Here is a 12,986-nt window from a genome sequence, read left to right as displayed (position 1 = left end):
CATTACTATTGCTCCTTTGAATTGAAAAGTTGTAAAAGTTTGTCCAGATTATTTTCCACACAGGAACTAAAATATTCTGACATACTGTCAAGGATAAATACTGGTTTCACTATTTAAACATACGTGGCGACATCTCTATGCTTTTATTCTGAAGGCTTGCCGCCCAAACCGGAAGTTACAGCCTCCAACAGTTGCAGGACATTCGTTTCTAAAACTTTGCGTGGATAAATGACATCAGAGACACGTTTTGATGGGATTTGTCTTTATATTTTAACTCATTCTGAGATTAGAAACACGTGACTTTATGTTTTAACCCCCCAAAATCTACAAAAACACGTTTTACACGATCAAATCTGCTCCAAATTTGTTCTAAAGTCTCCATCCAACAATTCAAGCTAGTAAAAAACCCCAAAATGTACTGAGACACCCTCAGATTTTTACAAGACCAAAGTTTGGCCCAAAACAAGAAATAATCTGCAGTTTGCAGCAAATCAAAACAACTAACATGATACAGAAAATAACTTTGGGTTTTAAAAATGATCATGAATGAAGCAAAAGAGCCTATTTTTTTCGCTCCTGCTGCAGCTGAGAGACGTAGAAACTGGATCTACCAAGAACTGGGACCAGAGCCAACGACGAGGATGATGAAGAGAGAGGAGAACCGGAGGAAGGACAGCTCTGGTTCTCTGTATTCTTCTTCTGAAATAAAATAAAATAATAATAATTAAAAAAAAGTTAATTCAAGCTATAACTACATGGTGTTAGGTCAATTATAAACATTAATTTTTATTTATTTTATTTTATTTTTATAGAAGATGCTGTAAAGCTCTCAATTTTATTATATTTCTATAGTAAAGTTAAAAAGTACAATTATATTTTATTACTAAGATATCAGGAAGCAAAAAAAGCCATAATTTAAACTTTCAAAATCATAACTATGAGATCCAGACATAATTTTGAGATACAAAGTACTAATTTTGATTTTCTAAGTCATGATTATGAGATTTAAAGTCCCATTTTTTTGTTTTAAATTTATAATTGTCATATTCAAAATCAAAATGATCATATTTTGAGATTTAATGTAATAATTAAGCAATACAAAGTCATAGTTCTGATGTCCTAAGTCATATTTATGACACTTAAAGTCATAATTTTGAGATTCTTATTAATAATTATGATTTAGTCATGATTATGAAATACAGAAGCAGTCACAATTATTTAAAGTAAAATTCCAAAATACTTTATTAATCCCGAAGGGAAATTAAATTGACCATAAAACTCGAAATTATGACTTCAAAATCCGTAAATATGACTTCCTGTTGGGCTTTTATTAGTTTTTCTTTCAGAGAAGGAATGGGCTTCATGAATCCAACAGCCGCAGTCTGTAAACTGTAGTTTCGAGATTTAACCACAAGGTGTCAGTAAAGGGCAATGAAACAACATAAAGAAGAGCAGCGCGGTCTGACCTGCGTGGAGGCGCTGATTCGTGTCCGTCTCTCTTCTGGGTTCACAAGTAAATAAAACAGCCGATGTAAGACCAGAACCTCAGCAGGATGACCAGCAAGCCCAGAAGGTAGAAGACCAGTGTGACAATCTGGAGGGACAGCAGGAAGGAAGCGTCATCAAAGCTTCCCCGAATAATTACGATAATGACGATGCGAGTTTAACTGCAACTATTAAAGCCACTGTAGATAGAAAAAAATAAAAAGACAAACTTCTGCGAAAAAAATCTGGCATTTTTAGATTAATCTGAAAATATTTATAGGCAAATCACAATTTTCTGAGCTAAAAAAAATTGCAAGGAAAAACTTTTTAAATTAATTTTATTCATTTTTTAATTAATTAAAAAATTTCTAGAAAAAAACAAGGAAGTTTCTGAGTTTGCTAAGCTGAGCATTTGAGTGGAAAAACAACTTTTTTTAACACAATCAAGTATCTATGCTCCCTTCAGTTACAAAAATGCTCTACATGTCAAATTTGAAAGAAATTTGATTGTGTAAATTATTGCTTTGAAATTGGGCATCTGTCTCTTTAAAATCTCCAGCTCTTTCTGAAGCTCCGGCTTCAGGAAGTCGTCCCAACATGGCTCCTCTGTTAACCCTTTAACGTTTTTACCAATTTCTTACTGAGCAGTAATGAGCTCAGCAGTTCCACCAGGTGTTTGCTAATTGTTGCTAGTTAGTCTGAAGGAGCCTTGTGGGGGAGGAGCTATGTCTGGAAGGCGGGACTAGTTCCCCCCTGGCATTTTATGCAGCTGAACTGTTGCCATGGAGATTTAAGGATTTCTCAAATATTAATGAAAGAATCAAAGCAACACTCCAGGTTTGTTTTTGGTGAGAGAAAAACATTAAATCATGATGGAAAGCTAAAAAACAGTCGATTTTAAGAAAAGATAATTTTATTAGTTTCCCATAGGAGAAATTTATCTTTGATCATTTACATCGTACTGCATCTTTAAGAAGTATTTACCAAATGCAGAGACAGCTGTTTATTACTATTTTAACAGTTTGTTAGGAAGTTTGATCAAATCATGATTTGATTTGGGCCAAAATAAGAATTATTTTTCCATCCCTGGTTTACAGAGCAGGAAGTTGTTGAAGGTTTAAGAAACAGCTGAGATGTGCTGATGGGGGAATCCCCCCGTGGCCTCGTGGCATATCACCTGCTCTGAAATGTTACCCTTTTGGCAGGGTTTCCCAGAGTGCAGCGCTAATGCTACGCTAACAGCTTTGAGCTCCGTCACCTGAAGGAAATCTCTGTCTGTCCTTCAGAAGGAGGGCAGTTAAACTTAACATCAACTCAGCATAGGGCTGGTCTGGTGATTATTTTTCTGGTTAACCAATAAATACTTTGATGGTGTATTTTACAGAATTTGAACCAGGTGAAGCTAAAACTGCTGCTTGAGTAATTCTGACCAGAACAGATTTCTTTCTTTCATCTTAAGTTCAAAATGCTTGTATTTTTATACATATTTGGCTTTTTTTGGTTTGTTTTTTTCACATCACACGAGTCACATGATCAACAACAGGATGTTACTACTGGAGGAAACGACAAAGAAGACGACAGGAAGTAGTAAGAGGATGATGGTGCGGAGTGTTTTTTATTGAACAAAGTTCACTGCGATTTTGATTCTGTTTCTTATTTAGTTTTTAAAAACATTTTGTTTTTTTTGTTTTTTTAAGGTTTTATTGGCTCTAGTGGCCTTTATTTGATAGTTAATTGACAGGAAAGTGGGTAATGAGAGAAGGGGGAAGACATGCAGTAAAGGTTGCCAGGTCAGGAATCGAACCCGCGACGGCCGCGTCGAGGACCAAGGCCTCCTTATGTGGGTTGTGCTTAATCCCTGCGCCACCACAGCACATCCCGTTTTTAAAAACATTTAAATGGAAACACAGCCACTGTTCAACGGACCGCTGACTGAAGGAGCTACACACTGGTGCGGTTCGGGTCGGTTCTATAACAGAATAGTACCAGAACCAGACCTGATGCCCTACCTGCTGAGTGTTCATCCCCTCCTGGTCTTTCCTCAGGTTTTCCTCTCTCACAGGCTGCCGTGCCTCGGCCCCAACCCGCTCCACCTTTCTCTCCACCCTAACCTGACCCTGTCCAACATCACCGGAACCTGGATCACCAGTTTCCGACTGCAAATGTTCTCCAGCAGACTCTAAAGAACCGGCAGCTGGGCCAGGAGCTGCAGGATCTGGGTCAGCTCCCAGTTCATCAAGCTGTAATGGTTCCACTGGTGGAGAGATGGGAGGTGGAAGTGGCTCTTCAGCCGGTTCTCCCAAAGCGTGATGGTCCGGGATTAACGGCTCCTGACATAGTTCTGGTTCTGTGTTCTGGATTAAAGGTCCTTTGGGTTCTTCTGGATCTGGACCGACTTCTGGTCCTTCACAAATGTCTTCTACAACAAGTAAAGAGAAAACACACAACAATCAGTGGTTCTTTGAATACATCTCTATTGAATCCTAATGTTATTTGGTGAAGTTTCTTTTTACTTGTGAAGTGCTGACGGAGTCTGTAGATTAAAAATTGGATGATAAGAGTAGAGAGACGGGATTACATCGTTTTTATGAAAATTCTCCTACTGGTGTAATTTTTTATTTAATTTGAGATATTTTATCTGTGCAACAACAAAATCTTTATTACAGGAACAGAACTGCTAGCCTTAAGTTAGGTAGGTGTGTAGATGTAGCATTACTATCTTAGTAGCATTACACTCGGCTTGAATTTATTCCTGTTGCAAGTCAGTAAATTGGTGGGACTTGCTAAATGTTTTGTTCAATGACCAAGCTAACTGTCAAAAACACATGCTAACAGCTACAAGTTTTGATCAGTGACCAGGCTAACTAATGTTACCAATACATGTTAACAGCAGCAAGCTTTGTTCAGTGAACAAGCTAACTAATTTTAGCTTTACATGCTAACACTTATGTTCTTTGTTCATTGACTAGACTGACTAAGGGTAACAATACATGGTAACAGCTACAGATTTTGCTCAATGAAGAAGCTAACAAATGTTAGCTATACATGCTAACAGTTTTATGCTTTTGTTTGTTTTTTATTGTCCAGATGATAGAGAAACATAATAAAATAATCACTAAATATTATCGGCCATTACAGAAATATTAATATTGGATACTAATATCAACTAGTAATATTTTTTTGAAGATGAAATCTAAATATTAACTATTACATTTCTCCTTGATTTATACAAACTAAACTTATGCTTATCAATTTCTACATTTAATTTTGCTCCCAAATAAGAATCTCTTTGTTCTTACACTCAGAAAAGAATAATTTTCCACTTTTCCTTCCAATTTTGTTTTCTTGCTCACCTTTGTCAAAGTCTATGCTCCTCAGCATTTCTTCCTGTTTGCTAAAATTAAACCTGTAGAGACTCAGACTGTCATAGCCTGGTTTCAGTGTCTCGGATGGACTGGCGCTGGAGGCTGCAATCACTCTGCACAGGAAGAGGAACATGAAGAGGAGAGGAAAGAAAATAATACGTACAGAGGGAAAAAATAATGAGGTGACACTTTCTTTTGTTTCTAATACTTACTTAGAGGTCAATTCTTTTGAATTCTAAGAATAGAATGAAAACAATAAAAGAATTTTGAGAACATTTCTGTAATAATTCAGATTTATCATGGTAAGAACAGAAAAAAATGCTAAATTATACTCTGAAAAAAAAAATCATTTTTTAATGGTGACAGTCTTTCTTACATGAAAAGCCGGTTTCACCTGCACAGGTGTGACCCACCTGAACAAACTCAGCCATATCCAGCTCCTCCATGCTGCTCTCCACGCTTGACAACAACTTCCTGTTGGCCTCCATGCTATCGCCATAGCAACGCATCAGCATCTGGGTGTGGTTTACCTTCTCGTCCTCTTCAGAGCTGATTTGTTGCATCATAACCTTCAGGAATCATAAGAATCAAAGAAGAAGAAGAAAATTTTCTTTCGCTTAATTTAAAGCAGAAACAGTTTCACTGCAAATAACACAAAACCTTGCATTTATTTTATTTTTGGTCTTGTTTCTTGTACAAATATCTTAATACTCTTGAAATAATACAAAATTAACACAGAAGCAACTTTTCAGTGCGGTACATAAGCTTGTTTTAAGTCAATAATTTCTTAATATTGATAAAAAAGAACCAGTTCCATTGGCAGATTATTTCACTTTTAGAATCAACTGGCTCTGCACTGTTGCCTAGCAACTCCGACCTGGCCCAGCCCGTTACCTAGCAACCCAGTTCTAGCTCCATTAGTTCATTTAACTTGTAGCATGGGGGAAAACATCTTGTTATAAGTGAAATAATCTGCCAGTTGAACTAGTTTGTTTTCAGTCAATAAATCCATATGGAGGATTTATTCTCTCTCTCCCTGAAAAGTTACTTATTAATTAGTTTTACCTTATTTCAAATGCACTAAGATATTTACACTAGAAACTAGGCCAAAATTACTTGGTAAGATTTTGTGTTTTTGCACTGAAAGGACAAAATTATTCATAGATATTTAGAGTATGTATTGATATAAACCACATGTCAGCCAGTGAGTGTTTTATAATGATAAATATAGATGGAGCTTACACAGAAACAAATGTTATTATTAAGATAATTGGATAAAAACACCAATTCTGACCTTCCGTCTTTCCTCCAGGATGGAAAACATGCAGCTGAATTTGTCACACACGTTCTGTTTCTGGGTGTTGTAGCTCTCCTGTACACAATTAAAATACAAATCTGGGAATTAAAGGGAATGTCGTACTAACCTTTATTACAAACACAGTACCAAGCCAGTCAGTTTTTATCATATCTAAGGGTGTTTTCACATCTGAAAGTCCAGTAGATCTGGTTTGACTAGGAACCAAAACGGAAACATTTGTTACATTTCCTGAGTCAAACCAACCGAACCGTTTGAGCAACCTGTTCCCCTCTTTACCTGTGGGGGCGCTGCACCAAAAATCACTGAAGGAAACGGCACAAAACCTGAAGAAGACGCTGAGCGCAACTTCCTTCTTCACAAATTGCAAACAAAAACGGAGTGGCGTCAGAATTTAGCGGTTGGAGGATTTCTCTTTTGTCTTTTCCCAAAATTTACAAACCTTCTGATTGCAAAGTTGAAAATTTTCAAAATTTGTCAGAAAAACTAAAGTAATCTCAAATTTTCCAGGAAAAACAAGAAAATTCTCAAAATCTGTGTGTTTATTCTCACAAATGTTCCACTTCTGGAATTTTTCTGGAGTTTCAAAAGTTGAAAATTTGCCAATTTTGTAAATTTTTGTAAATTTCAATGTTAGGAAATTTTTTACTTTTGAACTTTTCTCATTTTTTTTCCCAATAAAATTCCTGAGATTAATCTAAATTTTTTTTAAGTTTTTCCCAGCATTGTTTTATCAGAAAACATTCTGAGGTCATCATCAAAATTTCAGGGTTTTTAGGCAGCAATTTACTCCTCCATTATTTCTACCTGCCCTAATACACTGCAGTAGTTTAGAGTTGCATTTGATTAATAATTGGAACATTGATCAACATATTTCAGTGGTTCCAAATTCCAGTCCTCAGGCCCCCTGCCTGCATGTTTTAGGTGTTTCCCTTCTGCCACACCTGGTTTGAATCTTTGGGTGATTAACAGGCTCCTGTAGTACTTGGTGGCTGCAGAAGATGTCATGCAATCATTTGAATCAGCTGTTCTGGTATAGAGGCACATCTAAAACATGCAGAGCAGGGAGCCCCGAGGACTGGAATTGGGAACCACTGTCATATTTGATTATAGCGTTTGACAGAAAGTGAAATATGTTGCTTGTTTTAAGATGTTTTTATAATGTAAAGCACTTTGAATACCTCCACGGCTCTACAGGTGTCTTCTATGTCACTGACCAGAGCCTGGACTCTGTCTCTAAACTCCCCAAGAGAACTGATGCCTTCGCTCAGCTCATCCTGCAAAACAAAACATTTATTTTAGCAACGTGGAGCTTCAAACACGTCCAACATGGCGGCTCAGTTCACCTTCTTCTGCTGGTGGACGTCCATCAGAGGAGCCACCCGGCAGTTCTGATGCGCTCCGAAGACTTTACAGAAAGAACAGGTGGGAAGCTGGCAGGTGAGGCAGTAGATGTTCAACTTTTCACCTTCATGATCAGAACAGGTCGCCTCAGCAGGAGGAAGAGGAGGAGGAAGAGGAGGCGGGCTGGAGAGGAAGAAACAACACGTCTTCATTCAGGCACTTTCCATTCATACTGCAGCCTGAAGTGACCGAAACCACAGGCGGGTAGAAAACCCAAATATTTTACTAAAGTAAAAGAATAAAGTAGCATCCAAGAAATTACTCAAGTAAGAGTAAAAAAGTATTTGGTAAAAAGTCTATTTGTGTACAGAGGAATTGATGAAATTATAAATCATTCAATATTTAAAAATTAGATCATCAGATGCACCAAAATATAAGGTTAAGTGAAAATTTTGGTAATTAATAATTCATACAAGTAACAAAAAAAAAAAAAAAAACAAAACAAAAAAAAAATCAGTTGAAATATTAGTTTTTCCAAATCAGTTTCTTTCAATAAACTTAAACTTGTCTGTGTCTGGTGAATTTTTGGTTAAAACATGTTTGTGTTTCATTCAGTGGGTAGAAAATCCAGACATTTTACTCCAGTAAAAGTAAACAGTAAAAGTAAACAATACATTGTCGTACAAATTCACCTAAAAGTAATTTTTTTTTTCAAAACAAGGTATTCGAGGAAATGTAATTGAGGAAATGTATCTAGTTACTACCCAGCTCTGACCAAATCAAATTTTTTGTCTTACTGTGACCTGCATCTGATCTTTTCATGACGGTCTGAACACAGATCGGATTTTTTCGAACCGGACCCGGGCTACTTGATATCCGATACGTATCCGATCTTTTCAAACATGACCTGAGTCTGTTCGGCCAGGCCTCTTTCATCCTATCTGAATGTCATTGATACTCGACATACGTCACTAATCTGCGACCTGATAAGCGCAAGAAAAATAACAACAATGGCGGACGATAATTAGGATTATGTTGCCGCCTTCGGTCGAAAATAACTTCAAAATCGTAAGATATGCTGCACCATTAGCATCTATGTTTACTTCCACAAAGACGGAGCATTTCTTCTTTTTATACGGCGGTTGGCAAAACAGTGAGCACGCTCGCTGAGTGACGTTATTGCGCCCTAAAAATCAAATATGCGTCACGTAGCCCAGCGTTTTTTGTTGTTATATTTAGCGGATTCCATCCACCTTGGTATTTGGTTGAGCTCCTGTTTGTAGATATCGATGATGTTCTCGACCAGCAGATTCCTCTGCAGGCCGTAGACGCCGTGGCGATCCAGCACCACGTCGTGTCTGCAGGTCGGACAGCGGAAACGGCCGCTGTTCACAAGCATCGTGGTTCTGGCGTGGAACAAAGATGGCTGCTCATAGAAAACAAAACAAAAATAAATAAGTAGAAGGATGCTGAAATGTTTGCTCAAGAAATTAATACAGGCTGTTGTTTGTAAAAATTAACACCGATAATAGGGGTTATTTAGCAAATTGTTAGAGGAAAACACTAATTAATAAATGGCACCGTTTCAAACATACTAAGTTTACAAAATAAGATCTTACAATAAGACTTAGCTGGGAGCTAAATATGATGCTCAAAACTTATTATTTAGTTAGCAAGCTGTTAACTAAATGTTTAGCTTAGTAACTTAATTAGCAAACTAAATAGTTAGTCTGGTCACTAAATATTTAGTTAACAAACTAAAGTTCCAAACTACATATTTAGTTCACAAAATAAATTCAGAGTTACTTTCTTTGTAGCTAAATATTTAGATAGCAAGGTATGTATTTTCTTTCAAACTAATAATTTAGTTTACAAACTAATTAGATTGAAGTCAATTATTTACTTTACCAACTAAGTAATCCCCCTGTAATTGAATATTTAGTTTACAAACTAAGTAATTCATCTGTAGTTTAACATTTATTTACAAACTAAATACTTAATTAAATATTTAGCTTTGAAACTAGATACTCAGTTTACAAACTAAACCCTTAGTTGAGAATTAAGGGTTTAGTTCAAATCACTGTGTTTACTTCTGATTCCAATAAGTTTGAAGGAAGATTTTAATCCAGTTTAGTAACTAAATAATAATTCTGGAATTAAATATCTATTAACAAACTAAGTAATAAGTTTGTCATTAAATATTTAGTTTACAAATGAAGTAATTAGAGATATTTGGTTAAAACATAATAATTTGATCAGACTATATATTCATTTTACAAACTAAACTTTTAGTTTACAGTTTAGTTTGTAAACTGACTTCTTACTTCTGCTTCCAATAAGTTTCAAGAGACACTTGGAACCAAGTTCAGAAACTAAATATTTAGTTTGTAAACTGCATATTTAGCTTTTTAATTAACCATTAAAATAGAAACTGTGACCAACTAAACTTTGAAAAACTAACTCTTTCTTCTTCTGCTGTTTTGCAGTAAACATTGAGGTTGGATTAATTTTGGGTTCCAGTAATTCACAGTTGGAACGACAGCGGCTCATCCAGGTGACGGCAGCTGGTTCTGCTGCCATCACACCAGTTCATACCAGTTAACCACCATCATGTCCCAGTTTAGACTCAGATAATCCAAACACACCCTGAATGTGTGTGTGTGTTACTCCTGCTATGCGGAGCAGAAACAGTGGCGTGTCTGACCTGATAAAGCTCGTTGGCGCATTTCCTGCACAGGTTGTGTTGACACGGCAGGATGACGACCGGCTTGCTGAAGATGTCAGCGCAGATCGGACACATCAGCTGCTTCTCCAGCGACGCCAGCGCCGCCTCGCGCTCCGCGCCCTGGCTGCTCTGGAGGCAGCTGAGGTCGGCCGACAGAGACATGGCAACCGGCTGCTGGGGGCAGAAAGTTCGGCTTATTGGTCGTCAATCAGAGCAGAAATGTTCTGATATGTCAGTAAAATTTCACAAAAACATTACACAATATCACCATGTTGTTCATTCATTAACATCACAGTTTTAATCTAAATATTTAGTTCACAAACTAAATATTTTGCTACGATTTAAGTATTTATATACAAATATTTAGTTAGAAAGCTAAGGTTAATATTTAGTTAATAAAATATTTAGCACCAAACTAAATATTTAGTTAGCAAACTATATACTCAGTTTACAAACTAAATAGCAAGTTACATATTTAGTTTGAAGCTCAATATTGAGTTTACAAGGTATATATTTAGCTTAGCAACTAAATATTTAGCTCCAATTTAAATGTTAAGCTTCAATTTAAATATTTAGCTTGCTAACTAAATATTTAGTTGAGCAACTAAACATTTAGCACTAAGCCAAGTTGTTGTTTAAAAAGTTAAATATTTAGATGTTCAACTAAATATTTAGATTTCTAGTTGAATATTTAGTTTGAACTGGTGACTTTATAAATGAGGTTAAAATCCAATTTGAACCCCATTTTTTTCTTCTAAACCTAAATAACCTAAATTATTGCTGTTAGTTTTCGTAACATCGGGTTGTTTTCCTTACATTTGTGTTTTTGTTTTGATCAAGTCAGAAGTTACATATTTAGAGCATCTTTATGTTACAAAAGGTTGGAAAAAATCAAACAGAATAAAAATATTAAAAGGAGATAAAAGGTGAGCCTACATTTTAACTCTTTATTCTTGTTTTTGTTGCACTTTTGCAAAAGCAGTCGGACTTTAAATAGCCGGCCGCCACCTTAAGGTGAAGCTCAGCGGTGATCTTTTTGCTTCTGCAGGTTAGTGGGTCACTCAGTTGTGTTGCTGCCCAGAATAGACTGAGCAAAAGTTCAACGACGGCCGGCGCCATCAGTGTGAAACCAAACGGAGAGAGAAAACCGCCCAGTTCCTACCTGAACCCGGTTCCTACCTGAACCCGGTTCTCTTCCTGGGTCCGGTTCTTCCTCACCGGTTCGTCCTCCTCTTCCTCCTCAGCCACAGCCTGTTCAGGACCGCAGCAGCAGGAGAACCAGGATGCGCACTGGGGTTCGGACTGGTGTGTGTCGGAATCAGGTTTCAGCTCCACACACACACACACACACACAAACACACACACACACACCATATGAGGAGACGGCTGGTATGTGGACAGAATAAGACTCTGCCATGCTGTGCTCCGTCTTCTGTTACACCCTTAACGTCCCGCGAAAAGGTGCTAAATATGAATTATTATCTTATTTGCCAAAGCAAACAGCTGATTTTGCAATAATGGAAACATATTTTCTGTTAAAGGTTTGCAGAAAAAATAAAACTCTTCAAATTAATGCAAAAAAAATAAAAAAAATTTTTTTCTGGTGTTGACATGAAAACATCGGGGAAAATATAAATTCATGGAAAATAAAAGGAGGAAATTTCTGTCCAAAAACTCAAATCTTTAGATTAGTCTTAGAAATGTTCAAAAAACTGTTTCAAAAGTCAAAATGTGCTAAAAAACAAAAAATTTCTGAAAAATTTCTGAAATTTTTCTCAAGAAAACATTTGACTTTTCGCTATGAAAATCACAAGTTTTTTTCTAGAAAATTTCTGAGCTTAATTTGAAAATCAGAAATTTTCCAGCACATTTTTGACTTTTTGATCTCAGAAAATTTCAGAGTTTATTAAAACAAATTTCTGGGATTAGTCGCCACATTTCTGTGTTTTTCCTTCTTATTTATATAGTCAATAATAAAACACAGTGAGAAATTGAAGCATCAGAGCTGTTTATTTTCCAACAGGACATCGGACACTTCATGTATTTTCCCCACACATCTCCGGCCGACAGGTAAAAACACGAGTCCATGCTAAAAACAGAAAAGCCTCCGTCTATCTACAGGCTGCGCTGCGTATATACAGCAGGGCTAACACACTAAACATCCGCTTCACACACCGGCTAAGAATCAAACGCCACAGAGAAAATAAATTAAACAAAAACGCTGCTGGATTATTTTCTGTCGATGTTTTGAACGATGAAGGTGTCAGGATTCGCTCCAGAGCGAAACCTGCAGGTTCCCTGAAACACTCGCAGATTTATGTGATGGAAGGACTTGAACAGAGCAGTTTCTCATGATATGCATGAAAACGTGATGAGGAAGTGATGCGATGTACGGCGGCCTATTAGGGACATTATAGATGCAAAATGGAGGAAATTTCTGCCAAAAAACTGAAAAGAATTACGAGAAAAAATCTGAGTTTCTATAGTGAATTTTTTTAACATCTCTTTCAGCTTTTTATAACAAATTTCTGACTTTTTTTTCCAACAAAATTTGAAGTTAACCTCAAAACTTCAGTTTTATTCTAGCAGATTTTTGACCAGGGTTTTTGTTTTTAACATTCCTGCAATTAATCTCAAAATGTATTTTTTTGTTGTAAATTTTAAACTTCAAACTGAGAAATGTTGTAATTTTTCTCTCAAAAAGATAAATTGAGATAAATTTCAAAGTTTTTTTGTAGCAAATTTTTGCAGA

At 36.4% G+C, this 12,986-nt stretch overlaps 1 protein-coding gene across 2 annotated transcripts; it reads right to left on the bottom strand.

Moving 5' to 3' along the window:
- Positions 1–239: 239 nt before the first annotated feature.
- trim101 (tripartite motif containing 101) lies at positions 240–11,538 on the bottom strand. 2 transcript variants are annotated; one of them, XM_044121342.1, is made up of 12 exons: positions 11,414–11,538; positions 10,214–10,405; positions 8,763–8,935; positions 7,512–7,692; positions 7,347–7,442; positions 6,145–6,222; positions 5,264–5,419; positions 5,063–5,085; positions 4,839–4,963; positions 3,495–3,904; positions 1,467–1,594; positions 240–699 (listed from the first exon to the last, which is right to left on the bottom strand). In XM_044121342.1, the coding sequence occupies exons 2-11, from the start codon at positions 10,394–10,396 to the stop codon at positions 1,508–1,510; spliced, it is 1,512 nt and encodes a 503-aa protein (XP_043977277.1). In that variant the 5' UTR covers positions 10,397–10,405; positions 11,414–11,538; the 3' UTR covers positions 240–699; positions 1,467–1,507. The 2 variants fall into 2 exon arrangements, with proteins under 2 accessions (XP_043977277.1, XP_043977282.1); XM_044121347.1 differs by having other exon boundaries at positions 10,214–10,408; positions 11,414–11,531.
- Between the last annotated feature and the right edge of the window lie 1,448 nt (positions 11,539–12,986).

The sequence above is a fragment of the Gambusia affinis genome, linkage group LG01 (genome assembly GCF_019740435.1).
Source record: "Gambusia affinis linkage group LG01, SWU_Gaff_1.0, whole genome shotgun sequence".
Taxonomy (NCBI): Eukaryota; Metazoa; Chordata; class Actinopteri; order Cyprinodontiformes; family Poeciliidae; genus Gambusia; species Gambusia affinis.
The sequence above is the reverse complement of the archived record's forward strand: the minus strand, read 5'-3'. Positions and strand labels throughout refer to the sequence as shown.

Coding starts and splice junctions, on each gene's coding strand:
- trim101 (XM_044121342.1), bottom strand. CDS start 10,396: ATGTCTCTGTCGGCCGACCTCAGCTGCCTCCAGAGCAGCCAGGGCGCG. Junction 6,223..7,346: donor ACACCTGTAGAGCCGTGGAG/GTATTCAAAGTG, acceptor AATTGTGTACAG/GAGAGCTACAACACCCAGAA. Junction 5,420..6,144: donor TCCTGGAGGAAAGACGGAAG/GTCAGAATTGGT, acceptor TGATTCCTGAAG/GTTATGATGCAACAAATCAG.